This window comes from Argiope bruennichi, chromosome 5 (assembly GCF_947563725.1).
Source record: "Argiope bruennichi chromosome 5, qqArgBrue1.1, whole genome shotgun sequence".
Lineage (NCBI taxonomy): Eukaryota > Metazoa > Arthropoda > Arachnida > Araneae > Araneidae > Argiope > Argiope bruennichi.
In genome coordinates, this window is record NC_079155.1 from 56,023,108 (window position 1) to 56,047,982 (window position 24,875).

At 24.9% G+C, this 24,875-nt stretch overlaps 2 protein-coding genes across 2 annotated transcripts in view; one reads left to right on the forward strand and one right to left on the reverse strand.

Annotated features, from left to right (window-relative positions):
• Positions 1-221: 221 nt before the first annotated feature.
• Positions 222-24,274, forward strand: LOC129968675 (vacuolar protein sorting-associated protein 26C-like). Its single transcript, XM_056082807.1, has 10 exons — positions 222-367; positions 620-763; positions 2,819-2,968; positions 5,668-5,748; positions 10,226-10,300; positions 13,152-13,232; positions 13,872-13,968; positions 15,261-15,386; positions 18,223-18,349; positions 23,831-24,274. The coding sequence occupies exons 1-9, from the start codon at positions 311-313 to the stop codon at positions 18,303-18,305; spliced, it is 894 nt and encodes a 297-aa protein (XP_055938782.1). The 5' UTR covers positions 222-310; the 3' UTR covers positions 18,306-18,349; positions 23,831-24,274.
• Positions 19,843-24,875, reverse strand: part of LOC129968674 (pyrokinin-1 receptor-like) — a 143,564-nt gene continuing 138,531 nt past the window's right edge. The window contains exon 2 of the mRNA XM_056082806.1: positions 19,843-24,193. Within this exon, the coding sequence (XP_055938781.1) occupies positions 23,733-24,193 (461 nt within the window). The 3' untranslated portion in view covers positions 19,843-23,732. The remainder of the gene's footprint in view (positions 24,194-24,875) is intronic.

The window sequence follows — 24,875 nt, forward strand, 5'->3', positions numbered from 1 at the left end:
ATTTGTAAATTAAGCAAATCCACAAAAGTTTACGACGTCATTTTTTGTTTTATGAATGTTTTAGCGTTAAAAACAATTAAAGAAATTCTTATAATCTCTTCATCATCCACTAAGATTTTTTTGAAACCATTGTATAACTTATTCAATAACCTTAACTACTCTGTGATTGAAATTTTCAAATATCGAAGTCCATATTTAATCGTCATCGTTTTAGAGGAAATTATTGTTTATTTTGTTTATTTTGTATTGTAAATTATGTTTATTTTGAAATTGTGTTTGCTGTCTGCTATCTTGAATTCGCTGTACAAAAATGTCTGTTACATTAGATATCAGATTAAAACGAGTGAATAAAATTTATCATGAAGAGGTTTGTCTTTATTGAATCGAAATTTATGTCTTAATTATGCAACTGTAATTTATTTTAGAAGGAGATAATTTTATATATTATTCCGTGACAGTGCCTTTAATTTCATTTTGTACCGAAACATAATAATTATTTAAATATTGACATTATACAAAAAAAAAAAAAAACAAAAAAAAAACTATAATGATTGTTTTTATTTTATCATTAGCCGTACTGATAAATATTTGCATTGAAGTTTGTGCTTTTTTCTTTTAGGAAATCATTATAGGTTATGTTGTAGTAGAAAGTAAATCCGAAGTTAAACATGAAGGGATCACTTTAACAATGGAAGGAAATGTTACTATGCAATTAAGTGCGAAAAATGTAGGAATTCTGGAAGCGTTTTATTCATCTGCAAAGGTATGAATTCTTTGTAATAAGAATAGGTGATATAAATTGAGCTGTGACATGTCATTTTTTTTTCTGTTGATATTTTCTTTTTGATATTGATATTATTATTTCATACACTCTGAAGTGACGATTAATAAAATTAATGTTTCAAAATGCTAGTACACAATACTGGAATTATTTTAAAAGAAATTTGCTAATAAAACAAAAGAAAACATTCTATCCCCCCTCACAAATCTTATTTTTTGCAATGGCATTTTCTGTGACATAATTTTGAAATCAGATTCCAAGAAAACATACTATGTATATAAATATGTTCTGTTTTAAAGATGTTGAAGGATAACAATCCTTGCATTAATATGATATAGATGTTTAGAATATATGACTTTATTTGTATTATATTACAGACACGTGTGATGAATTTAAATCATCATTTAATATATTTATGTATGTAAATTATTCTTTGATTTAAAGAGAAGCAGGTGTAGAATTCATTAGCAATTTGTATTCTTCATGATATTATGGAAGGAATTCAATTTTTATCCATTATCAAGATTTCTTTGTAAGAATCATGACCAGATAGTACCGTGAAGTTAATAGGAAGATAGGAATGAGTTAAAACAGACCTTCGAAATATTTTTTGGGTTTATATAGAGTTAAAATGAAATCTTGCAAAGAAAACATTTTTAGTTCCAGCATGTACTAGAATCAATGTGGAAAAAGAAAGCCAGCATAATATACATATCCTGGAAAGTAACCTGATGATGTAGATAATGATGTAGTTTTAAATAAATTAGATTGCAGACGAAGTTTGGAAATTCATACAACCATTTAATAAATAACACATGTTGAATTTATTTGGTTATTCCAATAAATTTTTCTAGCTAATAAAACATAAATTACAAAAATATGTATTCATTTTGATATTAGTAATGGCCTGAATGTGAAATCTTGGACTAATATCTAAGGACTGCGGATTTAATTGCTGATTCTGCAGAATATACAGTACCTGTATGATCTTGATATTACCTGTCATGCTTCAAACATTATTATCATGGTTAATGGTGGTAGTTTGCCATTATAATTATGGGGGTTCTGTGTATTGTATTATTCATTATAAGTTATTATAAGATGGAAATTAAAAATTAACCATTTAATGAAGATTCCAAGTTAGTGACATAAAACTCAAGAACATTTGTTGATTTTGTTAAGTTGAGGGCTAACTATACATATATCTCATGTATGTTACCTATTTAATTAAAGAAAACTTTGCATAATTTAATATGAAGTTCTCTGAGCTTTAAAAAAAAATAGAAGAAATCTCAGTTATCTTGCATTTTAACCTATATATTTCCAAGGTTTTTATTTAAACAGAATAAGTAGAATATGTGCTTTTTTTACATTGATTCATTCTTTCAATTCTCTTAGAATGCTTTTTTAAATTAAATTTAGGTAGAAATGAGCTTTTATATTTAAATTCCTATACTTATATAATTAAAAAGGTATTTGAAGCAAATTTCCAAATTAAAAATATTTAAAAGGGGGAAAAGAAAAAGATTTTGTTCAAAACGATGCAATGATTATGATATACCACATTATTGATTGTTTGATTAAAAGAGTTTAATATATATTTTGAAAGGAAATATGCACATGAAATTATATATATGTATATGCTTAACCCCATCAAAGAAATTATTACAGCGTAATTTATAAGGCATAATCAATTTCTGGGTTGAAAGATGCTGTTTTAAAATTTGTTTTATCAAAAATAAAATGTGTGCGTATTTTAGTCATTGAATCTACAATGTTTCAGATGTCTTCACATTAATGTAATACGAAGATTTGTAGTATGATTTATCACCCTGTCTGATTGAATGTTCAAATTATGACGTCTTCTCATAATGAGATGTTAATGTATTAAATCAAAAGAATAGATTGCTATTCTTAATGGTATCACTTAACAGTATACTTAATAGTTTTTAAAAATAAAATATGATTTAGTGTTCATCAGACAATGCATATTTTTTACAATATTTTTTAATATTTTTTTTTTCTTCTCATATCCAGCCAGTTTTATTAACCAGTTCTATAATTGAAATTGCCAAACCAGGCAAATTACCTCCTGGACGGACAGAAATTCCTTTTGAAATACCATTGAAACCCAGAACTAATAGGACATTATATGAAACTTATCATGGAGTTTTTATAAGTATTCAGGTATGTCTTTATTATAATTGTTTTGTTTGGTATGTTTATCATGATGCAATATTATCTCACTTTTATACTTTTCAAGGGGTCTGAGGAATAGTGATGTAAATGATGGGAAGATTTTTAAGTTAGTGAAAATTCTTTGGAGATTTTTATAGATCAGTAAAGAAGTAAATCATACATAAATGTATTTATTAATACAGTAAAGTATTTTACTCTTATTTCTAATACTTATTTCAAATTAATTTTAGTGTAAATTAGTTGCTGACACTTGTCTGCTTTTTATAACTTTGTTACTGGCGAGAAGAAAAGTGATTGAAATATTGTGTAATGTATAATAATGTGGTTTTCTTTCATATTATAAGTATGGAATTACTAAGGTATAATGAATGTTCTTTCTTTGTTTGAAAATTTTAAATTTTGATAGTTAACATTATAAATAAAATATTAGAAAATGTTTATTCCTGATGGTGATTGCATAGTTACTGATTCTTTCTAAATTATGTAATCCAAAACATTTCTATTAGTATCTTTTATTCTTTATATCCACTATTTGTCTTTTGAATTCATGAAAAATGTAGATATGCTTCTCTTTTACAAAATACATGTACATAGATGATGCCATAAATGCTAAAAATGTTTCTTATTAGTTATGACATTGCTTTACCTCAATCCTCCCCCCCCACTTAAACAGCTTGGCATGATGTAAGAAAGCACACACATTACACATCTGTTTAATAAACATAAACTTTGTGATTTTAATACATTATAAACATAAAAAAGGGATCATCAAAAAATTTATCTAAATAATGAGAAAACAAAAAGATGGCAGTGTAACAGTGAGCTAATTCTGTATTATTCTACTAAATATATTAATTTAATTATTCCATTTCGTTAAAAATACCTTTTAAAGTTGTCACAACTTGAAATAACATTTCTTTTCAAATTTTCTAATATGTTACATGATCATACCCAGTTTTTCCTTATTTAATTTAAATCCCATTTTGAACCTTTGATGATATCACTTTTATAAACAGTTATTGAACCAATATTGCAATTTTGTGAATCTAATAACTAAATTAGAATGATCAAATAATCTGATTTGAAACTTTTTCTGATAAATGCAGTTGAAAATTTACTATGAAATAAAAAAAAAAAACAATAGTCTGTTGTAAATGTCTATAGTATTTTTATTATTGGACTTTTGTAATACATTTTTTAAATATATAATGAAGACTCGTAACAAATATTAATAAAATGCTGGTTTGTTCATAGAAGCCAGAAAATATAAATAAAAGTGGGTTTTAGAAATATATATATATATAGTGTACCTGAAAATGTTATTTTACAACCTGCTGTCCTGCTATTTTAGATTTTATAGCGAGGCATCAACTATATATAAAGTTTTGTTAAGATTTCAATCTTCTGTTCAGAAATCTTATATTGAGAGCAGTAAAGCATATTGTTTGTTGTACTAAAATATACAATATGTATCATAATATATAGGGAAGTCAATTTTATTTTAATTTCTGAAACAATCTTTTGTTTTCAGTTTCTGCTAAATAAAAATAGTACATAGTCAAAAATATTTACTTTGTGGTACTCTTTAGGTTACCATTTAATGGAATTGTGCAATATCTTCTTAAAATAGCACAATACACACAATTACAATATTGATAAAGGAATTAAAAAAAAATTCAGTATATTTCCTGTATAATATCTGATAGGAAAGAAATTCTAATAACATCATATTATGATATCTATAGCAGCATGTATGCAAAGGTGGTCATCTGGTTGGGGAAAAAAAATGACAAAATTTTCTCAGAATCATTTTGGGAATTAAAAAGGTCTGTAATACCTATGGGAACAGAAACTGTGTGGAAAATGGAATGGATTCTTAAAATAATATAGATTTGTTATTGAAATTTGTTAGCTTTGCCATCTAAAAGTTTATATAAATAAAATGATATATTAAATGTATATTCAGAAATCAGCTGTAACATATTAAAATTTGCTGTAATAAGATCTTGCCATAGTTATGGTTTACTGCATTCATAATTGATTCATGTTAGTAGAGGAAGAACTAAAATGCATATGTTAGTCTGTTTTTATTTTTTATTTATCATACTATTATCATACTTTTCTCAATACATTGGTGATTCCACAAAAGATTGATTAAATACTTACAGCATTTTAATTGGAAAAGTATATTTAGGTTATCTTAGTAGATCTTGAAAGATGATGCAGAAAGTTTATTAAAATGCAGTGTTAAAAAATTCTATGGAACCTAATAAACATGTTTTCTAAGAAATTCATTTAATCTTTTACTCTTTTGTTTTGGTTTTCCTTTACTGTTGGCAATAACTTTTTAAAATAATAAATCTTCTTGGAATTGTCCAGTATTAATTTATAATCAGTTTAATTCTTATCTCTCAAATTCTTATTTGTTTTACAATTACAGAGATATAGGATGAAACTTCATTCCTTTCCAAAAGTAAAACTATTAGTTATATGAAGTGATATTTTTGTATTTAATATTCTATTCATATTTTTGGTTCTATTTTGATAATATCTTTTATATATATATATATATATATATATATATATATATATATATATATTATAATTTATTTCATTCACATGCTTTATTTTCTGAAACTTTTGTTTTAAGAAGTGCAGATCTCTAAAATTTATTTTCTTTCTTTCAGTATTACTTAAAATGTGAAATGAAGCGATCTTTATTGAATAAAGATTTGCAGAAACTTCTGGAGTTCATTATGGAATATAAGGTATGCATGCTTTATTTTTTATTCCAAAATTTCTCAAGATGCAGTTTTTATTGTCATTATTCTTTTAATTAAAAATAATAGAATAAATATTTCCATGTAAATTTACTTCTTTGCAAAGTAATTATAGCTTATTGTTCTCATTTACTGTTTTATATCAAAAGTTATAAGAAAATAATTTAAATAGAAAAGTGTGAAGCCATTTTTTTCAAAAATTACTTTAGTTTCAATTTGTCAGTAAACTCAAGAAAATGAACTATTGCTACGTACAGATTATAATTGATATGATAAATCACAATGTGTTTATGATCTAATCATTTAAAGACATGTTAAACATATGAAGTCAGTTCTATTTCAGTATTCTTTCATTTTATTTTATTGTAACTATTCCTCTGTTTGGAAAACGAAACATGTTATTTTTCTTTTTCTCTTTCTTAAAAAAAGGTGAAAATTTGCAATTATAAACATTTTTTTCACTGAATCTATACCTGCAGTTTTGAAAATTATACATTTCTCATATACCATGTTAACTCTAAAAGGTTCCTTACTGATTTCAGTTCCAGTTGAATAATGGTAGTTGTAGTTTTCTAATTTGTTGTTACAAATCAATTCTACCAAAGATATTTTATTTATTCATGTTAAATCTATTGAGATCAGATGTCTCCTAGTTGGTGTGCTGTGGCAGTTTGTTGTGAATGGTACTAGTTCAGTTGATGATCTCATCGTTTGAGCCCTTCGTCATTCCACGTAATCAAATTTTGATGTCCATTCCAAAAAAGCTCTCATATAGTTTCAAAATTTAATATTAATTTAACTAAATCAGACTAAATCTTGCTATTCTCATTTAGGTCTACATAACCTACAATAAAATTTTGACTTTAGAACTAGAAGATTATGATTTAATGTACTATGTGAATGACATGCTTTTAAATTTATTAGGATCAAATTTTCTTCCATTGATATAGTATGGAAGTTTGACTTTGGTATGTGCTATTTAAGTGCTGCCTCTGTCTTTTGAAACTCCGATAGCATGTGTGCTTTGGAGACACTTTCACATTACGACAATTGGATGCATCCGATTGCTATTAAAATTTTGTTTACTTTGCGACTGTTGCAGAATGATGGGTTTCAAATCATTTTCTGTTGGGTTCCGAGTCATGTCGGCATCTTGAGAAATGAGAGGGCAGACTTGGCTGCAAAATCTGCAACAACCTTTTTAAACATAGGAATTCCCTTTTGCAACATTAAAAGGTCCATCTATCACCAAATCTGTTCTAACTGGAAAATGTCATGGGATCTGCAGATCCAAAATAAATTACATTTTATTAAAACGGACATTGCTTTATGGCCTGTTCATCCTATACGGCAGATGGATGTTAAGTTAACTCGTCTCTGTATAGGGCATACGCGCTTCACCCATAAACATCTCATATTTGGAGAAAATGCACCCATGTGCAACAGTTGCAAAGTTCCTTTTACTGTTCAACATGTCTTAATTGAATGTCCTGTTTTTAATTCTTATCGTGCTCGTTTCTTTAACTCGGCATCTTTAACATTACAAGACCTGGTGGGTGAAAAATACCACCCAAATATTTTTAATTTTTTAAAAGCTATTAATTTTTTCACTTGCATTTAGCATATTGTTTTCTCCTTTAGTGATAAAAAGTTTAAACGAATTACTTCTTTGTTTTGTATTCCTATAAATCATAGTTTCGATTCTATTCATATCTGTCTCATCTTTATTCATGTGTTTTTATCTTTATACCGCTGATCCTGTTTTTGAATAAATGAATTTTTTATAAACCTTTTTATAATTTTACCATTAGATTGCCGCAGCATGGCCAAACATGGCTCTTGCGCCAGAAAACGCAACTCAAACTCAAACTGTCTTTTGAATTGCAATTTATAATTATCGTGTCTTTCCAAAATTGCACTTGTACAGCTTTAAAAATAACGTTAAGTAAGTAGCCTGGAGTAATAAATCCTTATTGGCTCATGTAGAACTCAAACAAAAAAGACAGGGAAAGATCTGCAGTATTTTAAAATTATGAAAAATATCCTGAATGCTTTTAAAATTTTTTGGGTATTTTAATATATCTCTTTTAATGTATGCCTATATGAAACTCAGTTTTTATGCTAAGCAAATGAAATAATTACATATTCATTAATAAAAACATAACCATACTTCTAGGCATTTAATACATATTATCACTTTAGTTCTCACTTGTATCATAAAAAAATTAAGTATTCTTTATAATAAATAACAAAATGTTCTGATCTCATTTAATTGATTTTTAAGCAAATTTGTGGAAATGCACTGTTGATTCTTAAACTTAAAACTTGATGAACTTCTTAACTTAACTTGAATCAGTGAAACTTAAAAGAAAAAAAAATCTCAGCTTTTGTTACTTTAAAAGAACAGTTATGCATGAATTTTATGATAAAGAATAAATTAAAGGGTAGAACTAAATATTGTTTGAAATATTTTGCTGTATTATTTTTATATGATCATAAATCAATCATGTTTTATACTTTTTAGTGAATTAGTAATCTAAATAATTTGGTGCCAGTTCATTATATTTTCTCAAATCTATTATTTAATTATTTTAAAGCATGAAAAATTCCTTTGTTAAAGACCATGATTTATATTCTTTGAACTTGAAAAATAAATTGATAATTTCTGTTATTCATGTTAATTGAATGTAATGGGAAGAAAGAATAAAATCCACTGAACTACTACTAATAATAATATCTTCAGGGAAGACAGGATGAGTAGGATAATAGACTTTTTTTTCTTTTTTATTGATTTGTTCTGCAAACAAACAAATTAAATGAAAGAAATTAAAAATAAATTAGAAATAAGAAATAAAGAAATTAGAAATAAATTTTTAATCAGGTATATATTATAAAATTTTAATTATATGTTGAGTGAACTTAAAAATAATGATTAGTCGTATAAATATTTAATATTAATAGTTGTACAGATATTTAATCTTCCTCTCATTGTAGAGGAATAATTAAAAAGTCAAAAGTTTAATTTAAAGTTAAATTTTAATTAAATAATTAAAACTTAGTAATTCAAAAAATAATTACAAAGATGAGAGCAGTATTACAAATAAAATTTGAAATCCATTGGAAAAATGACTGTTTATTTCTGCCATTTCATCCTGCTTTTTAAATCTTTTTTATCTATTTTTTATTTTCAACGGAGAGTCTTTTGACTTTTTTATACATAAAATTAGATATTTTTTCTAAAATTGAAAAAAAAAAAAAAATCTTACTTTAAATGTCTAGTTCTACAATTTCTAGTTATTTATAGCTGTTGCAGTTAAGTATTATGTGCTTTTTAGCTGCTGTAATCATTAATATGTTCAGTAAAAACTTTTGCTTTTATTACTCATATGACTAATATAGAGTGTGAAAAAAAAATTGTCTCAGACATTGACTTTAAAGTTCATTAAAGTTTTTTTCAAAGCAGTCAGTTATCACTTCAATACACTTTATTCCATATATTTAGTTATAAAATATTTATATCTTTAAATAAACCAATTTCTGTTTTGAAACATAATCAAATTTCCATTCATAAATTTTATTCATTTTTGTAGAAACTTAATCTCATTAGTGTACCAAAATGTCCATGAGCCTAGTCTAGTGCAAATAAATTAATTTATTCCAGGATCTGTATTTAAGATTTTACTTAATTACTTTAATCTCGATCAAGATAGATACTATGTTAAAAAAATTAAACATAGCTTAAAGTTTAAATGAGATCTACTGTATTTTTTTTTACCAGTATAAGTGGAAATGATGAGATGGCAAAATGTTGTTTTTTTTTTTTTACTGTGGATTCTTTTTTTTTTTTTTTTTTTTTTTTGCTGTTAGCATCAATATGTTTTATTAAAATATTCTTTAAAATGATTTTTTAAATCTAAATTTTAAACTCTTTCAAATGGCACAGCTCATTATTTATTATTATTATTATTTTTTTTTTGCAGTAACTTACTCTGCTTTATTTTGTTGATATTATTTTTGCTTTAGTTTATACCTAGTCTCCTCTTGGTCAAATTTCTTGTACGAAAGATGTTGTAGATCTCGTAATAGTGTCAATTTTCTGCAATTTTTATGTAACTCAAGACATTGAAATCATCCTTGTTTTGAAAATCTTTTTCTTCCATACAGTGAGGTCTAACTGTATTTTTGTTTTACTTTTCGTTTAATTTTTAAAATTAGTTCACACTTTTTACTTTTCAGGTTGATAAAATGTGCATGGGATTTTAAATAGCAAAGGGTTTTTAAAATCTTGTTTGCAAACCCTGCATAGCAAAGGGTTTTTAAAATCTTGTTTTAGTGTAAATGTCTTTCTTATTTTTATCCTTCAGTCAGTCATAAGTTTCACATATATTCTTTAAAAATGCTCAGTTTATTTTTGTGTTGGTAATGCAAATTACTAATAATTTTACATGTAATATTAATATTTCAGAGTCAAAAAGGAGATTCTAAAGCTGTTCCTGTAAATTTCAGTATCACTCCAGAATCTTTACAGAATGTCAGATATGTATGAAAACTTTTATTTCATGACTTTCGTATTTATACAAATAATAAATTCTTTTTACAATTGCGGCTTTTACTTTTATATAGTTTTTAGAATCTTAAGAAAAAAAGTGGATATGATGTAATACACATATCTTACACAGTAGTCAGCACTTTAGGTAATTATTAAAAATTTCTTATATTTATTTTTACTGAAAAGTGGAGTAATTAATTAAAATACAATTAAATATAATATTAGCAATAAAAGGATAAATAAATTACTCTATTTATTGCATATTTTCAGAGAAGTGATAAATGACTCCTGTAAATTTTATCTTTCTACTCTCAACCATCAAAATCAAGTGTACAAACTTTTCTAAATGATTTAATTTTGAGTACAAATCTTTCATCTGTTTGTCTTTATTTCAATATTTTTAAAACCATTTTTTGTTATAAATTTATTTTTTCTCATATGCATTATACCAAATGATTTGTAAATTATTGCCATTTGAATTATAAACTGATTTTTATGAAGTAAAATTTAATAAAGAGAATGAAATATATTTTATTTTATTGTAAAACATCATTTTTTTGTCCTTATGGCGATGTTAATTTAAATTGTTAGTTTCATTGGAAATGATTTTTAGGCATTCATGAATTTTATAATCTGTAAAATTTGAAAAGCATAAGATATTTATTTAGAATATAAGAAAAAATAATAGAAATTTTACTGTAGAAATATTTTTATCAATTTTAAATTATCATGGTTTTTGAAGTTGTTATACAAAGGGCTCCTTAATTTCTTTTTTCATTTTTGATTCTTTTTTAATAGAAAAAAAAAATTGTTGTAAGCAACAAAATACAACATTATGAAGAAGATTAATCAGACAATTAAAAAGAAACTGTTTTATATAGTTATTCAGTAATTTCATTGAAATTCTTTATTATTTCTTTAAATACATTATGAAAAATGGAGAGAAGAATGTTATTAGATTACCATAATCTTTAATATTGTTATATATAAAGTTGCTTTGATTTCTGATCCAGAAATTAATGCAATTATTTTGCAATAAGTTATTGTGATAATAAAGCATTCAATTATTATTTCTTGGATGCTCATTTAAACATTCTTGAAAATACTTTCAATTTCTTGTTTGATTTTTTTTATTTTATTTACTTGAGTTCACAACTCTGTAATAATTGACTTGTATTTCTTGAAAAACTTTGGGAGATTTACAAGGGAGGATAATATTATGGTTTCACCTTTCAAAAAAGTCATTTTAAGAATAAATCCGAGTTTTTTTTTGTGATGGAAAAGATGATCTGTCAAGTTAAGTTTTATATAGAAAAAAGGAGATAATGGAAATTTATAATTTTTCTTCATCTGTATATTATTTTCAGTTTTCTTGTATTTTTACAGTTTATTGAAAAACAGCCAATTCATGTCATTAATAAATAATTACGAAGCCATTTTTATGAAGAATACCCCAAATATCAAAGAATTGTTTATTTTAGTAGGAATGGTGTCTGATACTCTCTGCTCTCTATTGCTAAATCTTTAAATTATGAACTTTAGTGATAGTTAAGAACGAAATTGAGATACACTTCTTATATTATTTTAAAGATAAATTTTCGATAAATAACAGATAAAAATTTAATTAATCAAAGAAAGCATTTTTAAACACTTTTTTTCAGAAGTTTACTTGTATTTCATTTAGTGATTCTTTTCGTAAAGAAAATATAAATTGTTTATAAAAGATCTTTATTGGTCTTATAAATAATGTTTTATGTAATAAAATTTTAAGGAATTATTCAGATATAGCACTTTGTTATGCACTTGCAATTTTGTGTTACCTTATGCTTTGGCATTTATTATAATTGGCTCATAATAATTTAAAAAGTTAGATCTTATGAAATATTGCATTTAAATTTTAAGAATTTTAAATTTTATTTCTTTGTCATGCTAGTATTTTATATTCAAACTAGTCAAATTTATTAGTATCTTGAATGGATCTGTTGTTTTTGTCTCTTCTATCCTAGAATTTTTTTTATCTCCTTTACTTGAAGTGAAATTAATGGTCTAGTAAAAAGTCCTTTTCAAAACAGATTCAGTCCTCAAATTAAAAAAAAAAATATGTTGTGATTATTAGCAACCAGATTATATTAATGAAATATGATATTTTCCATTTAATTGTAAACAATACTAATAATATTTTTTTAGTTTGGTTCTTTATTGGATTTTGCTATGGTGTGCAAATGTAGTGAAATGGAGATGAGCATATTTCATTAGAAGAAAACTTGAATTAAATCAGTTTAAAATTGCATAGTGCAGTGTGAAAAGATTGATCAAACATTTATATATAATTAAAAATTTATAGTAAAGAGATTAATTACAGTGAGTTCTATGTCCAGTCTTTTTAAAAATATATATGTTCATTTTATTTTTAAGTTTTCATTTTCTTGATATAATCATGTTCAAAAAGTTATTGTAGATGTGTGGTAATTCAGACTATATCTTTAAAACAGAAATAATGATACACCATTCTGTTTATTATAGTATGAAAAGTATTAATATTCTCAATATTTTTGTCATTTTGTTTTTATCTTATTATACTTTATATCTCTCATGTCCTTTTTAATAAAATGGGTATATAACTTTTTTTTAACTATCATAATTTTTATGACTTTTTGCATTAATTTACAAAAACAATATGTTTTCTTTTTGTGATTTGATTGTCAGGATATAATATCTAGAATTTTTATCATTTAGGTTAAAATTAACTTTATTTTTAATAAATTTGTTAATTGTAAATAATTTTGTTTATTTAAGTTGAAATATTTTTTTACTAAATATCGGATATATATTTTTTTCCTAGAGAAAAAACATGCCAAATTTTGTCATAAAAGGACGGATTGATTCAACTGCATGCAATATTATGCAGCCATTTACTGGAGAGGTACGAAATCATCAGTTTTATTATTAAATATATGATTATAGTAATATATGATTGGTTGTCTATAAATAACCTACAACTGATTTTTTTCACAAATATTTTGCTATATGCTTATTGTTTGATTTTCAAAATATTTTAGAGATTTTTAGAAATAACTCAACGTTAAGATAACTTATCATCTAATGTATTCTAACATTTAAGGTAAATAAATTTATGATCATTTCTTACATTTTTTTAAGAGTCTTTACTGTATTTTTATTTTTCTAATGGCATTAACTTACTGATATTTCATTATATAATAAAAAATTGTATAGAACTTTATACATTTTTAAAACGTGAAAACAATCATTATTAAGTATTTTTACTTGTTTTTAGTAAAAATAACTTTCAATGTTAATTTTGTTACTGATAATCAAATCTTTAATTGTAATTAATGTAATTTTTTGTTTTGATATAACATATAAAATTTAAATAATAAAAAGTATATTTTAAATTATTTTATTTAATAATTAATGTTTATATATGATTTATTAAACATAAATAATTGCTTCTGAATGTAAAAAAATCAAAATAAAAATAAAATAAATTTCTTATAATTAATTTTTTTAAAATTTTTATTTACATTTATTTTCTGTTTATTAGCTATGTATTGAAAAATGTGATGCACCTATAAGGTCTGTAGAACTGCAGTTAGTCCGAGTAGAGACTTGTGGATGTTCTGAGGGATACTCACGAGATGGTATTTGCTCTAACTTTGTATATTTTTTTCTATATTTAAAACAATGGTTATGACTTGTAGTACTTTTTTACTATTACTTTTCCATTATAATTTTTTTAATCAAGCCATTATGATCTGTAATAGCAATTCTTGTTAATTCTACATGGCAGCAGATTTAAGTATTTCTTAGCCCTAGACAGTATAGAATATGAGGACCCTCTTTCAATAAACTAGTTAATTCAGTTTTATATTTTAATATATTTTAAATTTAATTTTATGTTAATAATTTATTTTAGGGTGATTTTTTTTTTTTTTTGTAATTTTGTAGAGATGGTATGTTTTTATTTCTTTCTTATGATTATAAGTTGCATTGTACACACTTTATTTAAACAGATGCTTAAATATTAATAAATATTATAATAAATATAATGAAATAGATAGAAACCTGGCTAGTTATTTTCCCAAAATTATGACATCATTCTAATATTTAATAATTTCTGGAATATGAATTTTTACAGGTTTATTTATATGGGAACTATGATAATAAAACTTTCAGTCTACTAGCTTGCAGCCCAAGATAGATGCTTAGTCGGAAATCTGCCTCTTATTGTATACTTGTATACAAAATGTCACTTCATGCTATATTTTATGGCACAGAATACTGTGTTGTTTTATTTAAAATTCATATTGCCTATATCCATAATTTAATTTGAAATGATAGTTATTCATATTCTATGCACTCTAACTCTATATTTAAAGCCATAGTTATTTACCTTTTTTTGAATTATTTAGTTATATAATGCATATAATCATGTTTTATATAATTCATAGCATTATTGTACATTTCAGTGATCACTGTTTATATTATATTTTGCTCAGTATTAGTTTGGAAATTTTAATTGAAATCAGCATTGTGAAATTTAGTGCCAATTTGTAAGAATTTTTATATGACTGCTTAAAAATCAATGTTGTTAATCAAGTTTACATGAACAATCTAGATTTTTCACAAATGTTAGTGAATATTATTGATTATATTTACATCTTATATATCAGATATGGGGAAAAAAACAACAACCTGGAAATATTTGTTATTGATTGTAAAAAATTCATTCCCCCACCTCCCCTCTTGTTAACATTGCAAAGTTGAAATAGGTAGAGTTGCTAGTTGCTAGTTGCGAGGTGATATCTGAAAAGGATAAAAAAATAAAATATAATAAAATAAAATTAATGATCAATTTAAAATTGATTAATATGATATATGTAAAATTCTGATTTTTAGTAACAAATTTGTGATTAATTTTCTTGTATCATAGCTACTGAAATACAAAATATTCAGATTGGTGAAGGAGATGTATGCAGAAACATTTTGATTCCAATTCATATGATATTTCCAAGACTTTTTACATGTCCAACACTTAAAACAAACAACTTTAAAATTGGTATGTATAGATTTTATCCTATTGTTTACTTGAAAAATATTTAGTATGATATCAAATATGTCCATTGTACATTTATGATATTTTTTTAACACAACAGCTACAAATTTGTTGTGCTGTTTATTTCATAAGGCTCTTATTCAGCATTGGGTTGGATTTGAAAATGGTTTATGTTTCAAGTATCCTCATTAGAATACTTTATTTTATAAGCAAATCCAGAGTTTTAAATTTAGTGAATTTCCTAATATTTTGATACTGTTCATATAAAAAAATATTCAGGTGCATTTATCATTGAATTAAATCATCATTCATTTGCATTTATCATTGAATTTATCAGATACATCAATTAAATTATTCAGAGCTATTTTATCATTTATTAAAATCTGAAAATTTCTATTTTCTGCTAGCACAAAAAAATGTCTAAAAGGTATGCACAGTTTGTTTCTGCAGGTTGCCATTCTCATATTAAAATTTGTTGTAATTCAAATTTTTTCATTGGTAATATTTAATTTGTAATACAAATTCAAATTCTACAGATTAAAGTAACCTATATATATTTACAATTTCAATGAAGTGAATCATGATTTACTAGCTTTATTTCCACATTTTGCCATGAGTTTGAATTTGTAACCTTTCTACCTGTTACAGTGTGGAAGTAAATCTTTGCTTGTTGTAATTAATTTTATTTATCTTGTAGTAGTAAATTTATTTCCAAATTTGGCTTTTTACAATATTTTTAATTCTAATTGAAAAAACTGAAAATATAAAGATTTACTTTGTAATTATCTGTGATTTACTAATGTAAATCACAGTTTGGCTAGAAATGTATTGAAAGAAACTACAAATATGTATATCATTATTTTGAGCTAATTAAAAAAATAATTATCTTTATTAATATCATTATTGATTAGGTGGTTGGCCCATCATATGAGGGCAATCATTCTATTAAATCAGCAAGATTTAAAATTTTCAGTAAAATTGTCCAACAAAATGTTTCATAATTAAAACTTTTGTATTAAATATATTAATATTATTGGAAGATTAAAAAAGCGATTAAAAGAAAAAAATTCAAATTATTGAATGCTTAGATAGATAGAAAAATTTCGAACTTCAAGTATATCAGTTAGAATTTGATTGCAGTTAGGAAAATTAAATATTTTATTAATAGCCAATAAATGCAGTTATCTGCTTTCATTCCTGAAATATTACAGTTTGTTTATTTTAATTTTATTGTGTAAAAGAAAAAAATTGAGTTTTGAATGATTGATATATAATTAATCAATGAACTTCATTTTAGTTTTATTATTTTTTTAACAAAACTATTATTTTTTTTAAAAAATTAATTTTGATTTTCATGAAATAATTATATCTTGCATAGAAAGTTCTTTTTTAATTTTTATGTTTGCCCTTATTAGATTTTACTGCCTAAAAGTTTTTTGCATTATATAATATTTTAACAGTTTTATACTATAGTCAAGTGAGTACTATTTTCCAGGGGGTTATGGCATGTTTTTGTAATTCACATTCATTTGACATCAAATACATCTGATGCATGATTTAATTAAATTATTTTAGTATTATTAGTTTTCAGCTCATTTTGTTGTTACCCACATGTGAGTAGTATGGTACGAACATATTTAATTAGTTTACATCTGTGATAACCATACTTAAATGGTATTTCCTTTATAGTCAATATATCAGACATCCAAATAAAATGCATTTGTAATAATGCTAAGTACAATGTATCATGTCTATGAAGATAAAAATATCTGTCTCACATATGTGTGCAATGTGGCCCTCTGGGAAATGTTACTATTGTCTACATGTGTGTGATGTGACTAACGATATGTTAATAAGAGACATCTCTATAAACATTAACTTAAATAATCTCAATATACATCTTTTTTCTCCTCACAAGATCTTAAATTAACTAATCATGTTTTTACTAAAAATATAATAAAGAAAAAAAAATTTCAAACTGATCCTTTTTTATTGATTTATAGCATTAAAACTGACTTTTATACTGAAAATGTGCTTAATTTTAGTTTAACCGAAATCTAAATTTTGCTTATCTATAAAAGTATTAAAAGTTTTTGGATAAAAACTTTTGGTATTTTAGATTCATTTCCTTATATCTATTGATCTTTTTACTAAAATAATTAACTAAATTATTAAACAAAATATTTAACAATTTTAAAATATTTTATTGAATTTATTTTGGAAAATGAGTTTAAATACTTCAATTGAAAAACAAACAAAAAGCTGATGAACTATAATTGCAATAACAATGAATTAGCACAAGTATCTGTATCGTAGGCTAGTCTGTATTTTTTGAAATTTCTGAAAATTGATGTTTTAAACAAGTGATATTTCCTTATAAACACATGGATAAATGTCACAATTGTCCTTCATAAATTAATAACTATCCTTTATAAAACCACTTTTTATGTTGCTCATATTTGATTCTAGTGTTTTATATGTGATTTAGCATTCAGTTATTTTACAGTATTTTTCATTTTGAAACTGAAACTTATTTTAAATTTGAAAATTTCTGCTTTAAACAACTTTTAATTCTATTTCCCTAGTTTGTATGTATTTATGATAGATATTTATTTTTTTAAGTTAAAAACATACATTACATAAATTATTATAAAAAAAAGTAATATTGAGTCTTTTTGTTAGAAAATGTTTAAATAGAAAATATGCTTTTTTATATATAAATCAACCATACTTGCTGGGTTTGTAAATATTTATAAACATATATTTTTTAATATTGTGCTTTTTATATATATATATATATATAAAATTCCTTTTTATATTATTTTCCATTTCTTTTCAGAATTTGAAGTGAATGTAGTTGTAGTTTTTGAAGATGAACATATAATAACTGAAAACTTCCCAATTGAAATCATCAGACCATAATTTTATGATTTTATTCAATAACCGATAATTCTCAATCATCACAGGTAATAAAATTTTTTAAATAAACTTTATTTCTTTTGTATTTATGGATGGGTAGCATCTTGAAGCCATTTGTTTTATAAAATGATTGTAATGAGTCCACTCCTTTTCTAAAAAAATTAAGTTTATTTCATTTGAGCACTTTTATGGGTTTTTTTAGAAATATTTTTGATTTTGTTACTTTTAAAAGTAAATAAATTTGATATAATTTTTAGAAGTAAAAGTTTTTGTTTGTGTTACAATTTTAATACTTATTGTAGAAAAACATACTTTTTTGCCATTAATTACATGACTTACTTATTAAAAAGTTAAGTGGAGAATTCATGAAATTGAGTAGATAAAAAGTTGGATTTGTTGATATCTTATACTCTTTCATATATTTCAAGCCAAAATTGCATTTTAAATGTGTGTTCTGCACCAAGTAATGCCATGTCAACTCATATTCTAACAATGCTGGAAATATATATATGAAGTTATATATCCTTACTTTGAAAGAGTGTTGTTAATTTTTATTTAAATTAAAGTTTTTGCATGTTAATTTCATTTTAACAATTTTAAATAAGCATCTCTTGATTGCGGTTCAAACTAATTATGATTAAAAAAATGATATAATATACATTAAATTTATGTGCATATAAGTCATTAGCTTTAATTGATTTTATTAAATATTTGATATCTGTAAGTAAAAGGTATTTCAAAACTGTTTTATTTCTCATATTTCAAAAAACAATTTTTCTGAGTAAATGGGATCATAATGGCTAGGCCCTCTAATGATCAAGAGATTTTTATTCTAAGAACTTATTTGACAATTGATTGACTATACTATTTTAGAACAATGCTTACTGTGTTTACTGTTTTTAAAGTTTGTACTTGCAAAACTGTATGCATATTTAGCAATTTGTTATCATTTTTTATTCACTATGCATATTATTATTTTGTTATAGAAGTTAAATTATTCATCTTAATGTGAGCAGTTACAGTTCCAAATCTAAAGTCCTATCTTTTTATTTAATTTTTAATCTTAATGCTAAAATTATTATCATATTAAAACTTAGTTTTTTAAAAGAAGTATTAAATGTCCCATTAAAAAACAAACAAACAAAAAAAAAAACACAAAAAACCCCCAATCTATTAAGTATTTTTTTTCTCCGTACTTATTTAAATAAATTTTAATTAATTGATCTTGATATCCTACATAATATTAAAAAAAATCTATATAAATGCAGTTTTGAATCATACAATATAGCATGATATATGAAAAAAAATGTCTGATTTTGGCTAATTATGTTTGGAATTTCAAATGAATTTATGAAATTATCAAATAAACTATTTTTTCTAAAAGTGTCAATAATTTCTAATAAACTGTGAAAAACGATAATTTAAAATGACTATACTTCATTTAAATAAAAAATGCAGGTCTTTTTTTAATTTTTTTTATTAGCTTATTATTACATAAACACTTAAGTAGAAATAATATTCACAATCTTTAATACTGTTATTGCCATATCCAGAGTAAATTCCTTCAATATATTTAAGTTAAAACATACATAGGAACTTTAAAAAAGTTTAAAGTTGAACAATATAAAAAGTATACTTTAAAAATTGAAGCTTTTTCAGTCACAAGAAAAATAAGAAAAGTATAAATAATATTTTAATTGGAGAAGTTTAGTTTATTCAGGATATTAACCTTTGACATCAATATCAAACTCAAGTTCCTTCTAGGGGCTTTGGTATCAATTAATACTAACTATATACACTTAAGTGTTTGAAAAGTTGTTTTGAAATGATGTAGTACATTCTTTTCTTTACATTTTTTTTGTATTGGATATAACTGCCTCTATTATTCATTGTAACTAGTGTCATATTCACATGTCATGTATTCAGAATGCAGCTGAGTTTTTCTTCTGTTGAACTGTTATCTGTCATATTAGTCTGATGGTAATACAAATCAATGTTCAAAGAATTTCTTTGGCTTTTATTTTTGTTGACATAATATTTAAAATAGCTTCTTCGATCAGGAATTCTTGAATCAATGTTTTTACACCTGTTCTTGAAGCCTTCATTTCTTGTATCATTCATGTAAATGTTGCAGTATTCTAATGTCACATTCAACAAGTGATTTTTAGACATCTGTTTTCTGTATACAAGTATAATGTTACATTGGATATAGTGGCTGAAGAATTTCTTTGGTATATTTTTTTGAATGACAACATTTAAAATTGATCCTTGAATTTAAAAGTTCTTGGAACAAGCTTTTTCTTTTCTTGATATTCTCTTTTCTTGTGCTGGCCAATTTTTCATGACATTCTCGTAAGAATTAATTCACGATTTCTTTAATAACAAATAAAATAACATATACAGGATTTGTTTTTTGTTCCCTAACTTTAGAATCATGAAATATACACTGCATGTACTTAAAAAATTTCAATACATTAAAATTGTATCAACATTTCTTTATTCCTAAAGGCTGTTCCACTAGTATTCTTCTACTTGAATATGAGCTGTCAATGAACAGATTAAGATTTTATATTTTCACCCTAGTGTTAACATGCAAAAGGTTTTAACCATTCCTCGACCTTTTTTTTTACTTGCGACTCCTGGATCTATTTTCACTGTTCCACATACCCCAAATTGATCCCTTATGTATAATAACTAGGCTTTACAAACAAATAAGCAACAATGCTCAAATATAGAATTTTTTTTACCAGTTATGCAAAAATGGTGTATAATGTTATAATGCTTATTTAATTAAAAATAATAGATATTTAAGCACATTAATGGGAACATGGAGACTGCTTTGTGCAAGAATTATTGAAATATACCTATTAATATCAGGTGTCAGCTGGTGTCTCTCTCAGCAGGTATTGAACTTGCATATAAAATGTCAAGATAAACTGAATTTAAAATATATAAAATTTTCAATATTTGATTGAATTTTATTATTTTAAATTGGATTCAATTTAATTATATATAATTTGGATTGAAAAAAATACCATTTATTGTAACATCCTTTTATTTTTTTTCTCTTGTATCCTATCTATCAATGTCCATTATTGCATCTTTAGCACATATCACTGAAAGATGTCATAGAAGAATTTCATCATTTGGAATAAATTTATGGAAAGCTTGAACCACCTTTTAACCATTAGGACTTCACAACGTGCTGAACTATCTTTTAGATAATTCTATACATTTTATTTTCTTATCCTGTTGTTGTGCAATAGTTGAATTTGACATTAAAAGAAGACAAGATTAGTTTTAAATGATAAGAGGCCATTGATTTTATCTTTAGAAGAAGGGAAAGAAGATATTTTTGCATAAAGAATCCTTAATTTTTTTGAGGATCTTTGACATTATTAATTGAGTGTTAAAAGTTAAAATAAATATACAGTTTTCAAATTCCTGTGAATCTTAAAAATTTAATGCCTGTTTTTTGACAGCTTTTCTTAGTTAATCTCTTTGAATCATATTATTGTTTACAATTTAGACATCCTAGCAATTTTACCTTGCATTCATAGAAAATATTATAATGTGATATTAAAAATTTTGAATTTTATCACAGATTACCTTCATTTCTAAATTGTTTTTGTGCTTCCATGTAATTTGTGCTAATATTTTATCATCAGGTTTTACAAAATAGGTAACTCTGAGATAGTAGGTTGTTGATACAAGACATAATTTTATCTAAAATTCACTCTATGTATTTGGATTTGATGCAAATTAAATCTGAAAGTTCGTATTTGATATGGAAATTGATGCAATTATCAAATGAGAGTTAAGTTTTTATTCGGCTGTTGTACTATAAAGTCATTATGTTCATCTAAAGCATTGAATTATATCTGAAAAATTTTAATTGCACTTTATGTAGTTTCATTTCCATATTGCATTAATTGGTACATTATCAACAACTAGACAGATCTTCAAGGCAGATATAAATAGGTATATATGGATGTCCCAAGTAGATCACAGATTGTCCTTCCTCTTTAACTTATTGTGAAAAAGGAAATAGCGATTTTCTTGTTTCTTTAATATAAACCCCACTTTAAGAGGGCATCTTGAGATTTGTTATGTTAATCTAAAAAAATAAGTTGATAGCCTTTTATATAGACAAATTGTATATTATATATATATGATAAATTTGTATAATTTCCATTTAGTTTTTAAAGCTATAAAGGAAGAGGAGCATTTCTGAAAATAAGGTGATGGTATAATTGCAGTTTTTATTTAATCATTTTTTAAAGAGGTTGAAGAAATGTTTAGAATAATTACTGCTTGAAATATATAGTAAATTAAAATCATTGCATTACAGTATGTTGATGACAAGGGTTTTAAAAATTCAGTTGTTTTTGTGTCTTTTTGAAATCTGGGGCATTTCATTCAATACTTTTGGCTTTGCCACATATTAAAAATCGTCATTTTGGATAATGTTACTTGCATCCTGATGTAAAGTTATGTGACATAAAACTATTGCTCTTGTGGATTTCTGATATTGCATATTCAATTTATGAAGAATTCCTTGTAACTCAGTAATTTATACTCTGATGGGAACTCCCCGCCCCTTTTTTCCAGTACATTTAATGTCTGAGTTTTAAAGGAATAAATATTTTAAACTCTTTTGAATATATTTATTTTTAAAAGTATAATGGTAAAAAAGGTTTTTACTATTTTATTTCTAACCATGTTTAAAAATCGTCAGCTCCAGAATAAGTCTCATATATCAGGCTGCACAGTAATTGAGCTGTTTTTAGAATTTTTAATATTTCGTTGATCCTTTGTAATGAAAGATTAAAAAAAAATCATTTATTTGTTAAAGAATGATATGACTCCATACAATTTATATCAAATTGAATGAACACCACTTTATATGTCATTTCCTTAAGTCTTTCACAGGTTTCAGAGCCTCACGGTCTATTTTTAATCACAAGAAAAATAGGAAATCGATATTCTTGGAATCTCATTTTCTACTTCTTTTAGTAATCACAGTCTGTATGTCAAATATTATAAGATATAATTATTCCTGTGTTTTCCAAAACGAACATATTAAACCTGGTTTACTTAATACTTTAAAGTGAAATAGGTACTGAAGATATATATCATTGAATGTAAAAGTTTTGGTTTAATATATTTAGAAAGCACTTCTTTTAAATATTTTCTACACCATTAATTCATTCAACGAATCTCTGCTGCTTTCACCTTCAAAGTAGGACGCTAATATTACAAGTAAACTCACAGAGTTAGTTTTCAACAAATTTGTTGAGTTTTGTCTTTATGACAAAAATATGTAATTACCAGAATTGTTTCCTTTATGCTGGCCCACATAAAAATTGTAATGATCCCCAAAATTTTTTATTTTTTATTCCTCTATTTCACTGTAGTTCATTAACTTACTCATGGTTCCATACTAAGAACACTTTCCCTTTTTATTCCGTTATTATTTGCTAAATGTCTCCATTCTGTGTTACCATTCCTGTTTTCTTCTTTTTCAGGCGGTGGCTTTTTCTTTCGTGTCGAACTGGAATTATTATTGAAATTTGAACCGTTGTTGGCTCGCACCACACTCGTCTGACATCCGGCATAGCTGCTGTATCTCAAAGAATTCCGATCGTAAGATCCATTTTTTCTGCAGCAGTGAGCCAGCGTGTTTTTGAAAGCGTGCCGGAACTTTTTGGACATAATACTGTATAGGATGGGGTTGATGGTTGCACTCACATAATATGTTATACCCGAGATGTGGGTGAGGGTAGTGTAGATCATGACGGCGGTTGGAGTCTGGTGGACTACGTAAATTGCCATCAGTCTCTGAGCGTGGAAGGGGGCCCAGCAAATAAAAAATGCCACCACTACAGCAACTGAAAGGAAAATGAAATAATTATTTGTAAATTCTGTTCTTTTGTAATGGATTGTAAATAAATAATTTATATATATTTGTACTTATTGTTAGATTAGTTTTTTTGTAAATTGGCATTGAAGTATTCTCGAATTCTTTTTTGCTCGTGATATATTTATTTTACATTAAATTAATGGGAGTATTAATCTTTCTTTACATGATTTTTTTCTTTTTTTGTGAAATAAATCAAGCTCTAGATTAAAGGAAGAATGTTTAAAAAAAGCCTAGTATAAATATATAATATAATTAAAAACAGTATGGTTGAAATTTATACATTAAGCTCAGTACAAAATCTTCAATGTCTCTCTCTTCTAAATTTTCCCTCTCATTATCGATTTTATTAGCAAAAAAAATCACATTAGTTATAAAAAATATTCAAGAAATCGCATGTTTCTTCCAACCACAACAAACAGCGGAATGACAAGTTCAAACCCGCTATAATGATTGTGACATTCGATTTTTTTAAACATTTACGTTCCTCAGTACGCAATATCCGCGGAAAAAGTTGCTAGCAACTACCAATTTACAATACATCTGTTTTGAATACAATTTTCTGTTCTCTAAATGCTATGATGGAAATTTTCATCATCATGCAAAGAAGGGTTAAAAGTTCTCAGACAGGGTTTCTACTCTTAATGAAAAAG

Coding starts and splice junctions, on each gene's coding strand:
- LOC129968675 (XM_056082807.1), top strand. CDS start 311: ATGTCTGTTACATTAGATATCAGATTAAAACGAGTGAATAAAATTTAT. Junction 368..619: donor ATAAAATTTATCATGAAGAG/GTTTGTCTTTAT, acceptor TTTTTCTTTTAG/GAAATCATTATAGGTTATGT. Junction 13,233..13,871: donor TGCAGCCATTTACTGGAGAG/GTACGAAATCAT, acceptor TCTGTTTATTAG/CTATGTATTGAAAAATGTGA.